General features: G+C 38.4%; 1 protein-coding gene across 5 annotated transcripts in view; it reads left to right on the top strand.

Moving 5' to 3' along the window:
• Positions 1-21,776, top strand: part of LOC128684223 (uncharacterized) — a 152,978-nt gene that overhangs the window by 61,399 nt on the left and 69,803 nt on the right. For 4 of the 5 annotated variants that reach the window (XM_070094120.1, XM_070094108.1, XM_070094112.1 and 1 more), the window contains one exon: positions 6,602-8,790. In XM_070094120.1, coding sequence (XP_069950221.1) covers positions 6,602-8,790 — 2,189 coding nt within the window. The remainder of the gene's footprint in view (positions 1-6,601; positions 8,791-21,776) is intronic. The other variant, XM_070094113.1, reaches the window with a different exon arrangement.

Below are 21,776 nucleotides of genomic sequence, written 5' to 3'. Positions count from 1 at the left end.
AATGTAATTGGCCTAAAATGGGAGTCAAAGTCGGCAAAATCGCCGATTCGTAAATATCGCTGACACATCAAAATTCGCGAGAGCATAATTTCGTCAATTTTCCACCAAATTTCGTACTTTTTGTTTTATTACCTTCACAAAAAGATTCTCTACGATTTCATAAGAAAAAAATAACAAATTTTTTTTTTGAAAATTCTTGGACACTGGTGCGTGACTCCAGATTTGGGCCTTGGACCCTGAAAGGGTTAAATTTTGCGACACCAGGAGACACCTCAGGATTGGGGGTTGCGACAGTCAAAGGGTTAATAACTTCACAACAGCAGTAACAAACATTGACTGGCACACTGAGCTAGAAATCTATACAGATATTGACGAATGTATTAATAATTTTCTAAAAAAGGCCCAATACCTCTATAACAAGCACTGCCCTAAAAAAACTAAACAGATGACAGCTAAGTGATTGAACAGTCCCTGGCTAACACCCAGCATTCTCAAATCTATAAATACAAAACACCTATATGAAAAACAGTACAGAATGGGTCACATAACCAGAGACCAAACAAAGCGTTACTCGTCAATCCTAACCAGCCTGATAAGAAGGGCAAAAAAATTGTATTATGAGAACAGATTATCCAACTTACGAGGTGATATAAAAAAGACCTGGAAAACCCTATTAGAAGTTCTAGGAACAAAAAAGATATCATGAAATAGCGAAATTAAATTAGCAAAATCAGATGAACCCCAACTCCCACCAACAGACACAGCAAACAGACTCAATGATTTCTTCACCACTATAGGAAAAAACCTTGCCAATAAAATCCCAAGCTCAGATACCCCACCAAATGACTACCCCACTGGCAACTACCCTAACACGCTGTTCCTAGCTCCGACTAACTCATACGAAGTCTCCCTTATTATCAACACACTAAAAAACAAGACAGGAGATTTAAATACCTTACCACCCTTTATATACAAAAAACTGTCACAAGTGCTATCACCAATCATTGCAACACTCGTTAACAAATCCATTGAATCCTCTACCTTCCCTACAGTTCTCAAAATAGCAAGGGTCACCATGATCCATAAAGTTGGAGACCAAACAGAGTTGAATAACTATAGGCCAATATCCAACTTACACCCTCTCTCAAAAATCTTCGAAAAATTAATTCATAAACGAATCTACTCCTACCTTATCTCCCAAAACATACTCAACCCCTGCCAATTTGGATTCAGGCCTAACAAAAATACTAATGATGCTATTATACACATGCTAGAACATATATACACTGCAATAGAGAAAAAAGAAGCCCCACTGGGGATCTTCATTGACTACCTAACAGAATACTCCATTCTACTGAATGTACAGCAATGCATGCAACCATATTACCTGTCTTTGTAATACTCATTTGTGCTTTATTGTTAACTGTCTACAATAATGTTTTGTCACTGATTACATCATTGCTTAGATAATCTTAAGTTAATTTTAAGCCTGCCCATAATGCTATGCATACAAGTGGCTTTGGCATACTGCTCTTACCTGTATTTTTTTTGTACCTCTGTATGTGCAAATTATTAAATAAATAAACTTTCATGTCGTTTTTAAATTGCTTACTCGCTTAACTTACTTGGTACACTGTTAATTCTACACTTTATCGCTGGCTGGCAATATACCCTTTATTGATACATGCTGCTTTAGTATCGTACATATCGTAGAATCACTGAATCACTGCAGAAGGCATGGTCTCCCCTCTTCTTTTCCGCTTCCATTTTGGTACTTTGCTACGAGTTTTTTCTTGAATTTTATTTTTTTTTCCTTCTTTATCACAGGGCTCGCACTAGAAGCTTTCTTTGGGCCCATGGTGGCTTATTTAGCAGTTACAAGTGCTAAAAACAATGGAATAATACAAAATATATCGCATGTACACATGGAATCGATCACAACAGCTTGTAAACAATGGTACACTGGCTGTACACGGAGTCATGGAGTGGCTGGACCCGCTCAGGCCGCACGGACACGTTTGGGATGAAAGCCTTTAGCCGAGTTATTTGGCGTTAGATGAGCAAGTATTTTTATGCCAAAGCGAGCCGTTAGCCAATTTTGGTGCTAGCCGATGAAGCCTTTACCCGAGGGTCCACTGTATTTAGGAGTGGACGTGTTAGCAGATGGGTCTGTGAAGGATAAGGTGAATCATAGAATTGATGAGGGGAAAAGGGTGAGTGGTGCACTTAGGCATCTGTGGAGACAAAGAACTTTGTCTGTGGAAGCAAAGAGGGGAATGTATGAGTGTATAGTTGTACCAACACTCTTGTATGGGTGCAAAACATGGGTGATGAATGTTGCAACAAGGAGGAGGCTGGAGACAGTGGAGATGTCATGTCTGAGGGCAATGTGTGGTGTGAATATAATGCAGAGAATTCATAGTTTGGAAATTAGGAGAAGGTGTGGGATTACCAAAACTTTTATCCAGAGGGCTGAGGAGGGGTTGTTGAGGTGGTTTGGACATGTAGAGAGAATGGAACAAAACAGAATGACTTTGCGAGTATAAATCTGTAATGGAGGGAAGGCGGGGTAGGGGTTGGCCTAGGAAGGGTTGGAGGGATGGGATAAAGGAGGTTTTGTGTGTGATGGGCTTGCACTTCCAGCAAGCGTGCATGAGCGTATTTGATAGGAGTGAATGGAGACAAATGGTTTTTAATACTTGACATGCTGTTGGAGTGTGAGCAAAGTAACATTTTTGAATGGATTCAGGGAGACCGGCAGGCCGGACTTGAGTCCTGGAGATGGGAAGTACAGTGTCTGCACTCTGAAGGAGGGCTGTTAATGTTGCAGGTTTATAACCGTAGTGTAAAGCACCCCTCTGGCAACACAGTGATGGTGTGAATTTATTTATTTATTTATTTGAACATGATACATAGAAGTACAAAGAAATACAGTGGTTAAGTGTAACATGCCAAAGCCCCTTGTATGCAGAGCATTATGGGCAGGCTTAAAATTAACTTAAGATTAACTAAGCAATGATATATTCAGTGGTTAACATTATTGTAAACAAATAACAATTAAGAACAGATGAGTATTTCAAAGACAGGTCATATGGTCATTTACTATGTTGCTGTGCATTCAGTAGAATGGAGTATGTATTCTGTTAGGTAATGTAATTAAAAATAACAAAGTTTGATTGGGTCACAGGTTAAATATTTATGAGATACAATTGTTCAGTATTTATTTAGTTGAGGGTGAGTAAGTGATTTTTAAGAAGAGACTTGAATTTATAAACAGACAGTGTTTCTTTTACGATGAAAGTTCTCCTTTTTCGGGCCACCCTGCCTTGGTGGGAATCGGCCAGTATGTTAATAAAAAAAAAATTATTCTGCATGTCTCATTGTTTTCTATGTACGAAAATGTATATTTCATGTGAAATTTTTTTTTTTTTTTAATTCTTTTGGGTGTCTTGAACGGATTAATTGGATTTCCATTATTTTTTATGGGGAAAAATAATTCGGATAACGATAAAATCAGTTAAGGACAAGCTCTCAGGAATGGATTAATATCGTTAACTAAGGGCCCACTGTATACAGGCGGAGAGTGAGGTGTGAGTGACGCATAGTGACCTGAAGAATGCCATGTTGGGATGAGGATGAGTAGACAATGAAATCATGTGACTCCTGTGTTGCTGGGTAGGTTGTGCTTCGCCTGCTTGACTGTCATGTATGCTAATATTTTAGAAATTTTGTGGTTTCCAGTGTTACATTCTATTGTGTTGGTGATGGCAATTAGCGAGGCTTCTAAACATCGACGTTGTCTAAGGTCTGGTTCGGTGAGAATGAGTTGTGCTTCATCCCAGTTCATCAAATGCCCCATGGAGTCTCTGTGGAGGACACTGGAGTACCGTAAATTGTCTCTTACTGTCACTTCAATGCTCATTCATGCGAACCAGTATTTATTACCAAGGTTTATACCAATAGTGTAATAATTGTATAAATAATATCAGCCCATTCGTGAACACACATTTGACCCACCAGCTGACATGTATTGGATGTGTGATGTGATTTGTTTACCCTTGAACGTCGACAAAAATCGAACATTTCCGCTACTATGAGCTCAGTTTCAAGCCATTTTCACCACTAAACCCAATCAAAATCATATCTATTTCTGTAACATTTCTTCAATTCTGTCAAATGAGACTGAGAAACCATGAATACAACTGTAAAAAACACATGAAAATACATTGCAAAGTCACTGTTTTAATCCAGAAATGCAGTGTTTTTTTTTCTCGCGTACTACATGCTGCAGGATTTGTTTTACATGGTGCACACTTAGCACATACAGTGGACCCCCGGTATTCGATAAATCCGGTATTCGATGCATTATATCGCAAAAAATTTTCCTCGGTATTCAATTGAAAACCCGGTATTCGATACGATTCGTACGAGACCTGTCCACATGTGGCCTGAACTGCCCCTTGTGTGCCAATGTTTACAAGCCAGCCAGTGTGCGCGCATCTAAGGATACATTCGGTACATTCCATATTATCCATATTATCACTGTGTTTGGTGCTTGTTTCTGCAAAATAAGTCACCATGGGCCCCAAGAAAGCTTCTAGTGCCAACCCTGTGGTAAAAAGGGTGAGAATTAGTATGGAAATTAAGAAAGGTTTTGAAAGGTTTGGGGCTAACCCTGAGAAGCCTATACCAGTTGTGGAATACATTGTGCCTACTTCAAAAATTAATGAAATGTGTGCACATTGGGTTGAAGTGCAAACCTTTATGGATGAAAATCACCCTAACACAGCTATTACAATGACAATGTTGTGGCCCATTTTAGACAAATCGTAAAGGAACGGGAGGTACAGAGCTCTATGGACAGATTTTTTGTGCGACAGAGGTCCAGTGACTCTCAAGATGGTCCTAGTGGCATTAAAAGAAGAAGGGAAGTAACCCTGGAAAAGGACTTGCTACCTCAAGTCCTAATGGAAGGGGATTCTCCTTCTAAACACTAACACCTCTCCCCTCCTTCCATCTCATCAATCATCACCAGATCTTCATTAAAGGTAAGTGTCAATTATTTTATTGTTATTGTAATTATTCTATTGCATTAAACTTAATATTTCATGTAGTAAAATTTTTTTTTTCATACTTTTGGGTGTCTTGCATGGATTAATTTGATTTTCATTATTTCTTATGAGGAAAATTGATTCGGTTTTCGATATTATCGGTATTCGATGAGCTCTCAGGAACGGATTAATATCGAATACCGGGGGTCCACTGTAGATGCATTCTCGCATATCTTGGCCAAACTTACTGCTCACAGCAGTGAGTGAATTGAGCTCATGGCCAAAAGCATGAAATTTGATATCGCCAATATCGCTAACTTATGAAGTTAGCGATATCGACGATATTTGCTCATCCGTGAGTTTTGCCTACTTTGAGCCCTATTTTCAGCCAATTCCATTGTTCCAGTCGACTACAATCATAGCTAATTCGCTAGAGCTCCATTTGTTCTATAAATTGAGTGCAAGAAACCACCCATTTACTTATTTCAACTACCCAATAAAGTGGTCAGAAATTGGCAATTTGGCCAATTTCACACAAATTTCAAAAGATGCCAATATCAAAATAGGGTCCAGAATAAACAAGACAGACATTCCTGGTACTAAAATAACATTTTCTCTGTTCATTAGTTACATCTCCAGGCCCCTCTTATATTACTCTTGCTTTCCATTTTGAATTTTTATTCTTAAAAAATAGAAGATTTACTGTTATGCAGACTACTGCATTATTGTAATTTTTTTTTTTCAAACTGGCCGTATCCCACCATGGCAGGGTGGCCCAAAAAGAAAAATGAAAGTTTCTCTTTTTTAAATTTAGTAATTTATACAGGAGAAGGGGTTACTAGCCTCTTGCTCCTGGCATTTTAATTGCCTCTTACAACACGCATAGCTTATGGAGGAAGACTTCTGTTCCACTTCCCCATGAAGAATTATTGTAAATATGTTATAAATAATATCAGTGCACTTGTGAAAGAATATTAGACTCACCAGTTGACGGGTATTGGACACATGGCGTAATTTGTTTACTCTTGAGCATCGGCAAAAATCGAACAGTTCTGCTGTTTTGAGCTCAATTTCAAGGTACTTTTCATCATGAAACCAATCCATCTCTTATGTCTGTAATATTTCTTCCATTCTGTTAAAAAAGACCAAGAAAATGAGAATACAACCATAAATACCATATGAAAATACACTGCAAACTCTCCGTTTTAAACCAAAAACACGATTGGATTTTTTTTCTCGTGCACTGCGTGCTGCAGGATTTTTTTTTTTATACTGCGCACACTGACCACTCAGACCCATTCTTTCATATGTAGGCCTATGATTTTTCTTCCTCTCGATTTGAAGGCGCTAGAATTTTGGCGTATAAATACAGCATCAACCCTGGCACTCAAGCCGTACATGTGCGGCACCGACCCTGTAAGGGTTAAACTATCTGAAAGAACATAAATGTTGAATGATATCTTAATTATATTTATTTTTTATTAAACTAATATTCTTAGAAAAATTCATTGTAGCCCGTGTGCTTATATATATGTGTGTATATCTTTCAGAAGACGAGGCAGAGGAAGAAAACTGGCTGGATTTACTCAACATGGATGACTTCGAAGTAGTAGATGCTCTGGAGGATGATGAGGACCAGTCTGAGTTAGGCTGTCAGAGCCCTTGGTCTCAGTCTGGCATTCTAGAAAGGGAGAGTAGGAAAGCACACACAAGCTCTTCAAAAACAGGTGAAAGTAGTAAGAGTAGAGAGCACAGGAGAGAAAGAAGCAAGTCCTACAGCTATAAAGGTGTGTCAAAAACATATGATAAGGGAAAGAATAGAGATTCTTCCAGAAGATATAGTAAAGATGATTCAAGAAAATCAAAAACATCTTGTGAGAGGCATAAGAAAAGCTATGATGAGAAGAGAAGTCATTCAGGGAGATCAGTTAGCAAGCACAGCAGCTCCACTAGCCATCAATTACGTAGAAAACAAGACAAAAAGACTGATAGTAAGAAAATGTGTCTTACAGAGAAAAACCATCATAGAAAAGACAATTTTCAGAGATCCATCACTAAAGACAAACATTTACCGATATCTGATAAAAGAGAGAAGCCCAATCAGAGTCAGCAAAAATTGATCAAAGGAATAAATGACAAACACATTAAATTAGGTAAGTGTAGTTGCAAACATATTTCAGATAAAACAAATGTAAAATTGATACCTCAGAATGAAGATCAGAAAAAGAATAAAAGAAAGGAAGATGTTGATAATAACTTCAGCAAGGAAGAGTCTGGTACACATTGTGAAGCTGTCAATATTAGTTGTGAAATGTCCAGTGTAATTTGTGATATAGTTAGTGCTGGTTCTAAGACAATTAGTGATGCAAGTGAGAATACTAAAAGCAACAACAACACTGAGTTAATCGAAGCATTCTTCGGGATAGACAGTGGGACGTGCGAAAATCTGTATAATAATCAGAAGATTGAAAATACTGATTTGGAAATAGAAAATATTGAAGATTTTCAATTGGCAAAAGATGAGGTGCTTGAAGATTACTCTATTGATGAAGAGCTGAGGCTTATTATGGAGTATTGTGAAGATAACGATAAAAATTTCCTCTGCGACACTGATTATGTGAAACAAGAGGATTCCAAGAGTAAACAAACAGATGAGTATCTTAAACAAGAAAATTGTAGCCTGAAGCAGACAATTGAGAAATGTTCCAACCTGCAGGATGTGACTGAGGATTGTAAACAGCATTATTCTAACACTAAGGAGGAAGATCCAGTTTCTAAGCAGGAAAATTCTAAATCAAAGTTGACCTTAAAGGATGCAAAACAAGACAATTGGAAATGTAATCAGGCTGTTGTGGAATTTGAACAACACAGCAACAACTCAGGGCAAGCATTCCAGAAGTGTAAAGAGGAAGGTGTGCAACGTGAGCTGGAAAGTAAGTATTCCAAGAATAATACAGAGCAAGGAGAATCGAGGCTCACGAAAGATGTGAAATCTCAACAAGAACAGAAGCCCAGACAAGAAGTTAGAGGATTAGAAAAAGAGAATGGTAAATATATATTGGAAAATAAAATGCTCCATCACAAAGGTCTTGATTCTGAGAACAGTTGTTCCAGGGTTAAGGATAAAGTGTGTGAACAAGATTATATCAGTGGCAAGAAAGAGTCTGTAAATTTTAAACACGAGGATTCTAAAATTAAGCATGAAACTGGAACAGCTAAATATTCTAAACAAGAAACTGCTTTCTTAAAGAAAGCTAAGAAAAGTAAAGCAAAAACTGAGGGTTCTAAAAAAGAAGAAAAATTCCAAAAAGTTAAGGATTCTAATCAGAAGAATATGATGTCAAATGATCATATAAAACCTGAGCAAGAATGTACTTGCTTTAAAAAGTTGACCGGAAACTCGAAACAGAATGTGAAGGCAGTGAATAATGGAGCTGAGGATAGTAAATGGCACAATGTAAAATCTCAGAATGAAATGACTGATTCAGAACTTAGTAATACCAATAATGATAAGGAATGTCAGAAATATGAAAAGGGGAAAATTAATTCTATGCAAGGAAATCAAAATTCCAAATGCAATGAAAGTGATGTGCAAAGAGAGAATAAGGTCTCCACAGATTTGCAGGGTGGACCATCAGAAATGGAAGACAAGATAGGCAAATATATAGAAGCTGTTAGAAAAGAATTTGCTTCAAAACCAAAGAAATATGTATATCTTGAAGATGAAGTATGTAAGAAGGTGAGTAAACTTATCAAACATTTTGTCTCGGTTTTCTCCCTGTTTAGCACTCTCCCATGACTGATACTCTATTTCCATTCTCTGTGTCTTGCATGGTACAGGTCCGCCATCACAAATCCGGCAATCAGTTATTCGGTTCCTTCAGTTATTCGGCACTAATTTTGGCTAGCATAATTTCAAATTTCCAGGGTCGCCACACCAACCTGCTTGTACTGTTTGGTGGTGCTACTTGCTGCATAAGTCATTCCAATTTCTTTTTCTCCATTTATTGTTTTAACCTGCTTACTTTTAGCCCTAGCCATGGTTCCAATGAATAAAAGAAATGCTTCTCATTATGTAAAGCACCTACACAGTACATTATCCATTAAAGATAAGGTGGCTTTGAAGCCACTGTCGGTTGCCACGAGCTCAGTCTCATGAAGCAGGAGAATATGCTTTATTATTACGCTAATATCAACACTACAGCTTATTTGCCTATCACAATTGATCTAATATGACATAAGAAACAATATAAATAACATAAATCATGTTAAATACTCTAGGTAACACCGAGCTGTTCGACAGAGTTATGAAGAGGATATGGTAAACAAGTACCATTCTCCTATACTTGTCTTGGGGGCTTATATTAGAGAAAATGGAGTATAGCACAGGGCTAACTATGATATACACTTGTCTCCACCATTTATTTATTTATTTATTTATTTATTTATTAACAATTTGAGCATACATACAGAGGTACAAAAAAATACAGATAAGAGTAGCATGCCAAAGCCACTTATACTATGCATAGCATTTCGGGCTGGCTTAAAATTAACTAAGCAATGATGAAATCAGTGATAATACATTATTGTAAACAGATAACTATAAAGCACAAATGAGTATTACAAAGACAGGTCATATGGTTGCATGCATTGTTGTACATTCAGTCGTATGGAGTATTCTGTTAGGTAGTGTATTTAAAAAATAATAAAGTTAGATTGGGTTTTAGGTTTAACATTTATGTGATATAATTGTGAGAAACATTTAAGATATACAATTTATAAGGTTCAGTTATTCAGTATTTATTTGGTTTTGGGTGAGTAAGTGATCTTTGAGAAGAGACTTGAATTTATAAACAGGTAGTGTTTCTTTTATATTTACAGGTAATGCATTCCAGATTTTAGGGCCTTTTATGTGCATTGAGTTTTTGCATAGTGTGAGATGGACACGAGGAACATCAAAGAGTGATCTGTGCCTTGTGTTATGGTCATGTGTTCTGTTGAGGTTGGCAAGGAGATGTTTGAGGGGAGAGTTAATATCAGAGTTAAGTGTTCTATGTATGTAATAGGTGCAGTAATAAGTATGGATGTTTTGTATGGTGAGTAGGTTTAGTGTATTGAATATTGGTGGAGTGTGCTGCCTGTAGTGAGAATTTGTTATCATTCTAACTGCAGCCTTTTGTTGGGTAATTAGTGGTCTGAGATGGTTAATTGTTGTTGAGCCCCATGCACAAATTCCATAGGTGAGATAGGGGTAAATAAGAGAGTGATATAGGGCCAGGAGGGCTGACTGTGGAACATAGTACCGTATCTTCGATAGTATGCCTACAGTCTTGGAAATTTTCTTAGAAATTTGTTGTATATGTGTATGAAATTTGAGTCTATTATCAAGGTGGATTCCTAAGAATTTTCCCTCTGTTAGCTTTGTGATAGGTGATCCGTTTATCATTATGTTAAGAGGGACATCTGTAGCTCTGTTACCAAACTGAATGAAGTAGGTTTTGTCAATGTTTAGTGTAAGTTTGTTAGTCCTCATCCAGGTAGATATTTTCTGTAATTCGGTATTTACAGTATTGGCTAGCGTGACTGGGCTCGGGTGAGAGAAGACGCATGTAGTGTCATCTGCAAATAGTGTGGGTTTAAGTAATTGCGAAGCATTTGGAAGGTCATTTATGTATAGGAGAAAGAGAAGAGGGCCAAGGACACTTCCCTGTGGGACACCAACTGTAATTGGTTGCGCAGAAGAGTTTGCCCCATTTGCGTACACATATTGGCTTCTGTTGCTGAGGTATGACTTGAGGTAGTTGAGGGAGTGCCCTCTTATACCATAGTGTGACAATTTTACGTGGAGCAAGTCATGGTCAACTGTATCAAAAGCTTTACGTAAGTCAATGAAGATCCCCAGTGGGACTTCTTTTTTCTATATTGCAGTGTATATATGTTCTAGCATGTGTATAATAGCATCATTAGTATTTTTATTAGGCCTGAATCCAAATTGGCAGGGGTTGAGTATGTTTTGGGAGATAAGGTAGGAGTAGATTCGTTTATGAATTAATTTTTCGAAGATTTTTGAGAGAGGGTGTAAGTTGGATATCGGCCTATAGTTATTCAACTCTGTTTGGTCTCCTCCTTTGTGGATCGGGGTGACCCTTGCTATTTTGAGTACTGTAGGGAAGGTGGAGGATTCAATGGATTTGTTAAAGAGTGTTGCAATGATTGGTGATAGCACTTGTGACAGGTTTTTGTATATAAAGGGTGGTAAGGTATTTAAATCTCCTGCCTTGTTTTTTAGTGCGTTGATAATAAGGGAGACTTCGTATGGGTTAGTCGGAGCTAGGAACAGTGTGTTCTGGTAGTTGCCGGTGAGGTAGTCATTTGGTGGGGTATCTGAGCTTGGGATTTTATTGGCAAGGTTTTGTCCTATAGTGGAGAAGAAATCATTGAGTCTGTTTGCTGTTTCTGTTGGTGGGAGTTGGGGTTCATCTGATTTTGCTAATTTTATTTCGCTATTTCGTGATATCTTTTTTGTTCCCAGAATTTCTGATAGGGTTTTCCAGGTCTTTTTTATATCACCTCGTAAGTTGGATAATCTGTTCTCATAATACAATTTTTTTGCCCTTCTTATCAGGCTGGTTAGGATTGACGAGTAACGTTTTGTTTGGTCTCTGGTTATGTGACCCATTCTGTACTGTTTTTCATATTGGTGTTTTGTATTTATGGATTTGAGAATGCTGGGTGTTAGCCAGGGACTGTTCAGTCTCTTAGCTGTCATCTGTTTAGTTTTTTAGGGCAGTGCTTGTTATAGAGGTATTGGGTCTTTTTTAGAAAATTATTAATACATTCGTCAATATCTGTATAGATTTCTAGCTCAGTGTGCCAATCAATGTTTGCTACTGCTGTTGTGAAGTTATTAATGGCTGCCTCATTGTGAAGTCTGAAGGTGACTTTAGTAGTGTCTTGGGGTAGTTTACCAAGAGTTGTTATGAGGAAAGTAGGGTAGTGGTCTGTGGTATTATCTGTAATTATGCCTGATTTTAAAGGGGATATGGTGTTGGTTCAGATGTGGTCAAGTAGGGAAACACTAGTCTCTGTAACTCTTGTAGGTTTTGTTACTGTTGGTAGTAACATACAGTTACTCATTGTGTTTGTGAATTCAGTAACGTGTGGGTCCTGGTCTTGCAGGAGATTTATATTGAAGTCACCTGAGAGTAGTAAGTGATCTTTGTTCATGCGTGCATCAGTTATCATACTTCCTAGGTTTTTACTAAATTGGCTAATGTTTGACTGTGGAACTCTGTAGATGTTTATCAATGTGAGAGGTTTTTGTAGGTATTTGGATTTGAATTTAGCTATTATATATTCCCCATGTTCATCCCTTGTGCAAGTATTAGTGATACATTCTAGTTGGTCTGAGTAGTATATGGCTGTGCCACCCCCTTGTTGGTCTGGCCTACAGTTGTGTATGGCTGTGTAACCAGGAATGGCATAGACATCTGTACTATCAGGCTTTAGCCAGGTTTCAGTTAGTGTAATTTATTTATTTATTTATTTATTTAAAAATTTGAGCACACATACAGAGGTACAAAAAATACAGATAAGAGCAGCATGCCAAAGCCACTTATACTATGCATAGCATTACGGGCTGGCTTAAAATTAACTTAAGATGAACTAAGCAATGATGACATCAGTGATAAAACTTTAATGTAAACAGATTACTATAAAGCACAAGTGAGTATTACAAAGACAGGTCATATGGTTGTATGCATTGTTGTACATTCAGTAGAATGGAGTATTCTGTTAGGTAGTGTATTTAAAAAATAATAAAGTTAGATTGGGTTTTAGGTTTAACATTTATGTGATATAATTGTGAGAAACATTTAAGATATACAATTTATAAGGTTCAGTTATTCAGTATTTATTTGGTTTTGGGTGAGTAAGTGATCTTTGAGAAGAGACTTGAATTTATAAACAGGTAGTGTTTCTTTTATATTTATAGGTAATGAGTTCCAGATTTTAGGGCCTTTTATGTGCATTGAGTTTTTGCATAGTGTGAGATGGACACGAGGAACATCAAAGAGTGATCTGTGCCTTGTGTTATGGTCATGTGTTCTGTTGAGGTTGGCAAGGAGATGTTTGAGGGGAGGGTTAATATCAGAGTTAAGTGTTCTATGTATGTAATAGGTGCAGTAATAAGTATGAATGTTTTGTATGGTGAGTAGGTTTAGTGTATTGAATATTGGTGGAGTGTGCTGCCTATAGTGAGAATTTGTTATCATTCTAACTGCAGCCTTTTGTTGGGTAATTAGTGGTCTGAGATGGTTACTTGTTGTTGAGCCCCATGCACAAATTCCATAGGTGAGATAATGATGGACATATTGGCATGTAAGGAATTTAGTAATGCTATGAGGTCATCGTAATGCTTGCTTAAAGTTCTGATATTGTAGTTAAAGATAGTTATGTTGTTGTTGGCACTGAGAAGTGCCTTTGATTGTTCTGCAGTGTAGTAATTACAGTAACTGTTTGATTCATTTAAGTCATTAAATAAGAGGTTGGTATCAGGATCAATGCTTGTAATCATAAGATTTGTAGTGAATCCATAAACATGAAACAAAAAAGTTATTTTCTCTCTATAGATTTTCTCTCTATAGATTATCACACATAGCAGCATACAGGAGGGCCCCGCTTTATGGCGTTTCACTTTACGGCGTTCCGCTAATACGGTCATTTCAAATTATGACCAAAACTCGCTATACGGCTCCCCCCACCTGACTTTCTAATACGGTCACCGTGCCCCACCCTGTTTGTTTACATTCTTTGTGAGCTCAGTAAGCACTAAGTCTCTCCATTTTGTCTGGAAACTTCAAAATTTCAAATGTTTTTAAAAGTTATTTCATATTTTATATATACTCTGTTAATTATACTTATGTATACCTGTACCTAAATAAACTTACATACTGTGCTGGCATGCAGGTACACATTAAAATCGGTAAGTGTCTTATGTCTTCAGACGTCATATTAGTAATGATAATAATAATCATCGAGTCATTTAAATGTATATTACGTTAATGTACACATTTTCATTAATCCATCTATGATATTTTTTTCAAAATTATATAATAAACACGATGCATAACATATAAATAAGATAAATACACCTGGAAAACCCTATCAGAAATTCTAGGAACAAAAAAGATATCACGAAATAGCGAAATAAAATTAGCAAAATCAGATGAACCCCAACTCCCACCAACAGAAACAGCAAACAGACTCAATGACTTCTTCTCCACTATAGGACAAAACCTTGCCAATAAAATCCCAAGCTCAGATACCCCACCAAATGACTACCTCACTGGCAACTACCCGAACACACTGTTCCTAGCTCCGACTAACCCATACGAAGTCTCCCTTATTATCAACACGCTAAAAAACAAGGCAGGAGATTTAAATACCTTACCACCCTTTATATACAAAAAAGTGTCACAAGTGCTATCACCAATCATTGCAACACTCTTTAACAAATCCATTGAATCCTCCACCTTCCCTACAGTACTCAAAATAGCAAGGGTCACCCTGATCCACAAAGGAGGAGACCAAACAGAGTTGAATAACTATAGGCCAATATCCAACTTACACCCTCTCTCAAAAATCTTCGAAAAATTAATTCATAAACGAATCTACTCCTACCTTATCTCCCAAAACATACTCAACCCCTGCCAATTTGGATTCAGGCCAAATAAAAATACTAATGATGCTATTATACACATGCTAGAACATATATACACTGCAATAGAGAAAAAAGAAGTCCCACTGGGGATCTTCATTGACTTACGTAAAGCTTTTGATACAGTTAACCATGACTTGCTCCACGTAAAATTGTCACACTATGGTATAAGAGGGCACTCCCTCAACTACCTCAAGTCATACCTCAGCAACAGAAGCCAATATGTGTATGCAAATGGGGCAAACTCTTCTGCACAACCAATTACAGTTGGTGTCCCACAGGGAAGTGTCCTTGGCCCTCTTCTCTTTCTCCTATACATAAATGACCTACCAAATGCTTCGCAATTACTCAAACCCACACTATTTGCAGATGACACTACATACGTCTTCTCTCACCCGAGCCCAGTCACGCTAGCCAATACTGTAAATACCGAATTACAGAAAATATCTACCTGGATGAGGACTAACAAACTTACACTAAACATTGACAAAACCTACTTCATTCAGTTTGGTAACAGAGCTACAGATGTCCCTCTTAACATAATGATAAACGGATCACCTATCACAAAGCTAACAGAGGGAAAATTCTTAGGAATCCACCTTGATAATAGACTCAAATTTCATACACATATACAACAAATTTCTAAGAAAATTTCCAAGACTGTAGGCATACTATCGAAGATACGGTACTATGCTCCACAGTCAGCCCTCCTGGCCCTATATCACTCTCTTATTTACCCCTATCTCACCTATGGAATTTGTGCATGGGGCTCAACAACAAGTAACCATCTCAGACCACTAATTACCCAACAAAAGGCTGCAGTTAGAATGATAACAAATTCTCACTATAGGCAGCACACTCCACCAATATTCAATACACTAAACCTATTCACCATACAAAACATTCATACTTATTACTGCACCTATTACATACATAGAACACTTAACTCTGATATTAACCCTCCCCTCAAACATCTCCTTGCCAACCTCAACAGAACACATGACCATAACACAAGGCACAGATCACTCTTTGATGTTCCTCGTGTCCATCTCATACTATGCAAAAACTCAATGCACATAAAAGGCCCTAAAATCTGGAACTCATTACCTGTAAATATAAAAGAAACACTACCTGTTTATAAATTCAAGTCCCTTCTCAAAGATCACTTACTCACTGAAAACCAAATAAATACTGAATAACTGAACCTTATAAATTGTATATCTTAAATGTTTCTCACAATTATATCACATAAATGTTAAACCTAAAACCCAATCTAACTTTATTATTTTTTAAATACACTACCTAACAGAATACTCCATTCTACTGAATGTACAACAATGCATACAACCATATGACCTGTCTTTGTAATACTCACTTGTGCTTTATAGTAATCTGTATACATTAAAGTTTTATCACTGATGTCATCATTGCTTAGTTCATCTTAAGTTAATTTTAAGCCAGCCCGTAATGCTATGCATAGTATAAGTGGCTTTGGCATGCTGCTCTTATCTGTATTTTTTGTACCTCTGTATGTGTGCTCAAATTTTTAAATAAATAAATAAATAAATAAATAAATAAATAAATAAATGTGAGATGTGGTAGCAGACGACTTGCACAAGTGACGCCATATTAGAAATAATAATAATAACAATACTCACCGAGTCTCATTAAATGTCGTATATTACGTTAATATACACATTTTTATTAATCCATCCATGATATTTTTTTCAAAATTATATAATAAACACGATACATAACATAAAAAGATGATAAATACACCCCACAATAGAATAAATAAACATAAATATAAGATGTGGGAGCCAGATAACTTGTACAAGTGACGGCAAGAATAACATTTTCTCTAATCTAACATAAGAGAAAATGTGTTACTGGGGGTAACTGTAGAAAATTATTCCTTTCGTATGTATGTAAGTTTATTCAGGTATACACAAATACAGTTACATAGATTATCATACATAACAACATATGTGTAGAGAACCTAGGATAACCCAAAAAAGTCAGTGTGACTTATTTCCATTGCCTTCACTCAAAGCTTCATTTCTTCTCAAAATGATGTTACATGAGAATGGGAGTGTTCTTCTTTATTAATTCTACCGTATCAATGTAGAGACAACCTGTACACAATGTAACTTGTACACAAACCAGACGTGTACACTTCGTTTGTTTACAAAACTTACGTTCGCCTGGTTTGTTTACATAACTCTGCGCCTGTCCCCTCTCATGTACTCATTCTTTCTCTCTCTCATTTATTCGTTTTATCTCATTTACTTACTCCTGACCCTACATTAAGACTACAAATATTTTAAGGTAAGTAATGAGTGAACTGTATATACATTTTATCGCTCTGGGATGCTTAAATATCATAGAATATATGTGTGGGTGGGGTGGCCTGGTAAGGTAGCCCGGCTGATTACCATACATGCCACACTTGATTTCTTACAATAAATACTACTTGTCTCACCCTAGGTAAGTAATGAGTGCACTATGTGTGTATTGTACTTTTTTATTGGTTTTTGATGCCTGGTTCTATTGCTAACTTAATATATGTTAGTGTAAACTTGTTATCTAGTGTTTGTATGCATTTATAAGTGGAAAAAAAGGGTGTTCCACTTTACGGCGGTTTCCGCTTTATGGCGGTAGCCTGGAACCTAACCTGCCGTATAAGTGGGGCCCTGCTGTATGTGTAGAGAACCTAGGATAACCCCAAAAAAGTCAACATGGCTTATTTTTAGTACCTGGCTTGGGTTAGCCATATACAGTGGACCCCCGCATAGCGACCTTAATCCGTGCAAGAGGGCTGGCTGTTATGCGAAATGTTCGGTATGCGAATGAATTTTCCCCATAAGAAATAATGGAAATCAAATTAATCCGTGCAAGACACCCAAAAGTATGAAAAAAAAAATTTTTACCACATGAAATGTTAATTTTAATACACACAAACTGAAAAAGGCATGCACAATTACATGACACTTACTTTTATTGAAGATCTGGTGATGATTGATGGGATGGGAGGAGGGGAGAGAGAGTGTTAGTGTTTAGAAGGGGAATCCCCTTCCATTAAGACCTAAGGTGTCGAGTCCTTTTCTGGGGTTACTTCCCTTCTTCTTTTAATGCCACTAGGACCAGCTTCAGAGTCACTGGACTTCTTTCGCACAACATATCTGTCCATAGTGGCCTGTACCTCTCGTTCCTTTATGACTTCCCTAAAGTGTTTCACAACATTGTCAGTGTACAGGTTGCCAACACGGCTTGCAATAGCTGTGTGAGGGTGATTTTCATCAAAAAAGGTTTGCACTTCAAGCCATTTTGCACACATTTCCTTAATCTTTGTAGTAGGCAATTCCTTCAATTTCTCTCTCCCCTCCTTTGAACCAGTTTCCTCAGGTCTGGCCTCTTGCTGTTGAAGTTGATCTATCAGCTCATCAGTGGTTAGTTCTTCATTGTCCTCCTCCACCAACTCTTCCACATCCTCCCCACTAACCTCCAACCCCAAGGACTTCCCCAATGCCACAATTGATTCCTCAACTGGCATACTCCTCTCAGGGTTAGCCTCAAACCCTTCAAAATCCCTTTTGTCTACACATTCTGGCCACAGTTTCTTCCAAGCAGAGTTCAAGGTCTTCTTAGTCACTCCCTCCCAAGCCTTACCTATAAGGTTTATACAATTGAGGATATTAAAGTGATCTCTCCAAAAGTCTCTTAGAGTCAGTTGAGTTTCTGAGGTCACTACAAAGCACCTTTCAAACAGAGCTTTTGTGTACAGTTTTTTGAAGTTTGCAATAACCTGCTGGTCCATGGGCTGCAGGAGAGGAGTGGTATTAGGAGGCAAAAACTTCACCTTAATGAATTTCATGTCCCCATAAAGTCGCTCTGCCACGTCTGTAGGATGACCAGGGGCATTGTCTAACACCAGGAGGCACTTAAGTTCTAATTTCTTTTCATTTAGGTAATCTTTCACATTGGGGGCAAATGCATGGTGTAACCAGTCATAGAAAAAGTCCCTAGTGACCCATGCCTTACTGTTTGCCCTCCACAGCACACACAAATTTTCCTTGAGGACATTCTTTTGCCTGAACGGTCTGGGAGTTTCTGAGTGATACACTAATAAAGGCTTCACTTTGCAATCACCACTAGCATTGGAACACATGAGAAGAGTAAGCCTGTCTTTCATAGGCTTATGTCCTGGGAGTGCCTTTTCCTCCTGAGTAATGTAGGTATTGCTTGGCATTTTCTTCCAAAACAGGCCTGTTTCATCACAATTAAACACTTGTTCAGGTTTCAGTCCTTCACTGTCTATGCACTCCTTGAATTCCTGCACATATTTTTCAGCCGCTTTGTGGTCCGAACTGGCAGCCTCACCATGCCTTGTCACACTATATATGCCACTACGCTTCTTAAATCTCTCAAACCAACCTTTGCTGGCCTTAAATTCACTCACATCATCACTAGTTGCAGGCCTTTTTTTAATTAAATCCTCATGCAACTTCCTAGCCTTTTCGCTTACGATCGCTTGAGAAACGCTATCTCCTGCTAGCTGTTTTTCATTTATCCACACCAATAAGAGTCTCTCAACATCTTCCATCACTTGCGATCTCTGTTTCGAAAACACAGTTAAACCTTTGGCAAGAACTTAACCCTTTCAGGGTCCGTCCCGTAGATCTACGGCTTTTCGGTGAGTGTCCAAACCGTAGATCTATGCCAAAATTCTAGCGCCGTCAAATTTAGCGCAAAAGCGCTCATAGGCCTACATGTGAGAGAATGGGTCTGCGCCGTGGGTGTGCGCCATAAACAAAAAATCTAGGCGCCTGCATAGCATTGTGGGAACGCCGGCTCATTCACCCTTGTTCACCATGCCTCGTCGCAAGTCAGCTCTCACTCCCCGGAAAATTGGGACTCTCCTCTTCCTGTCTGATAGTTCTGACACTGATGGAAGTGGAAATGAAGACGAATTCTACGGCTTTGATAAGTTAGTGACCGAAAATAATGACCAGGATATCGATAATAGTGCAGAAAACCCCGACGATCCTCGACCTTCTACCTCTGGTGTGGGCACTCGTGACTCACGGTCGGGTGTTCCTAAACGTAAGAGAAAACTAATATTTTCCCGTGGCCAGGCCTCTGACTTCAGTAATGACGATGATTCTGACGTGGATTGTGATTTTATTGCGCTCGACGATCATTCGAGTAGTGATAGTGAGGAAACATATTCACCAGTGAAGCGTCGGTATGTTCGCCGCCGCATGCGCTCGGGTAGTGTACCCTATGCTGTGCCCAGGGGACGGAGTACATCCCGGAGTACATCCCGGAGTACATCCCGTGGCCCTACACCCGTTTTAGGTAGTGATAGTGAGGATGATGTGGCTACACTTGGCATGGATGGGCCACAGGCATCAGTGGATGGTGTTAGTGGTGCTGGTGGTGGTAGTGGCACCGCCATGCGTGACTCACTGTGCCACGCGGGGACCCACGCTGCTGACTCGTCAGTTCAAGGACAAAGCGGAGCGTCAGCCACCAGCCCGCCACAACCACAACCACCCGTACAACCAGCCTATGATGTCCAGTATCCACCAGCAAACCGTATCTGGGATTGGCAGCAAAATCCCAATTTTGTTCCCAGCCCTCACCACTTTGATGACTCTCAAAGTGGAATTCTACCTACCTGTCCCCTTGGAACCACGGCCAATGAACTGGAATTCTTTGAATTATTCTTTGACCAGCCATTGATGGAAATTATTGCCAGGGAAAGTAATAAGTATTTTCAGTACACCATGGCAAATACGATCTTATCACCACAGTCAAGACTACACAGGTGGAAAGAGACGACTGTTGCAGAAATGTATTTGCTTTTTGCAACAATAATGCTTATGCCTCACGTCTATAAGCATAATATAAAAGCATACTGGTCCACAGATCGGCTAATTTGTACCCCATCCTTCAGTGAAATAATACCAGTGAACAGGTTTATCTTACTGTTACGTATGTTGCACTTCTCTGACAAAACCAGGCCTGACAGAAGTGACAGGTTATACAAGATTAGAAATGTTTTCATGTATCTCAAACAAAAGTTCAGGATATACTTTTATCCATTCAAGAATCTTGTAATTGACGAGTCTTTGATTTTGTTCAAAGGTAGACTGTCATTCAAGCAGTATATACCGAGCAAGAGGAACCGCTTTGGTATAAAATTGTTTGTACTCTGTGATTGTGACAGTGGCCTGGTGTTGGATATTGTTGTATACACGGGTAGTAAAACATTGAAAGATACCAAGATGTTATTGGGTATCTCAGGTGACGTAGTGAGAAACATGATGGCACCTTATCTTGGTAAGGGCCATACATTATATACCGATAACTGGTACACAAGCCCATTACTCAGTGATTTCATGCGAGTGAACAAGACAGATGTGTGTGGCACAGTGCGTTCTAATCGTAAACATATGCCCAGGCTCAACGCAGGTGTTCGTGGTGATGACGTGCAGGTGTTTACTGCCAATGACATCATGGCATTACGGTGGCATGACAAACGAGATGTCACATTGTTGACAACCATTCACCGTAATGAAATGCAAGACAGTGGCAAAGTTGATCGAGTGACTAATGAACGTATTCGAAAACCAGTGTCAGTGATTGATTATACACAAAACATGCGCTTGGTTGACAAGTGTGACATGCAGATTGGTTTTGTTGACTGTGTTCGTAAGAGTTACAAGTGGTACATGAAACTTTTCTTCCATCTCATGGACATTTCAATGCTGAATGCATATAATATGTACCAAATAAAGACTGGTAACAGACCACCGTATGGTGAATTTTGTTTGTCTGTTGTCAGACAACTCATAATGAAGTACCAGGTAACAACACCTGCAATACAACATGGTCCTCGAATTCATCACAATATACCCAAGCGTTTGAGGAGAGAAGGTGATCATTTCATAATACAGCTTCCTTCAACTCAAAAGAAATTTGCTCAGAAGAGATGCATTGTC

This window comes from Cherax quadricarinatus, chromosome 4 (genome assembly GCF_038502225.1).
Source record: "Cherax quadricarinatus isolate ZL_2023a chromosome 4, ASM3850222v1, whole genome shotgun sequence".
Taxonomy (NCBI): domain Eukaryota; kingdom Metazoa; phylum Arthropoda; class Malacostraca; order Decapoda; family Parastacidae; genus Cherax; species Cherax quadricarinatus.
This window is presented reverse-complemented; position numbering and strand designations above follow the sequence as displayed.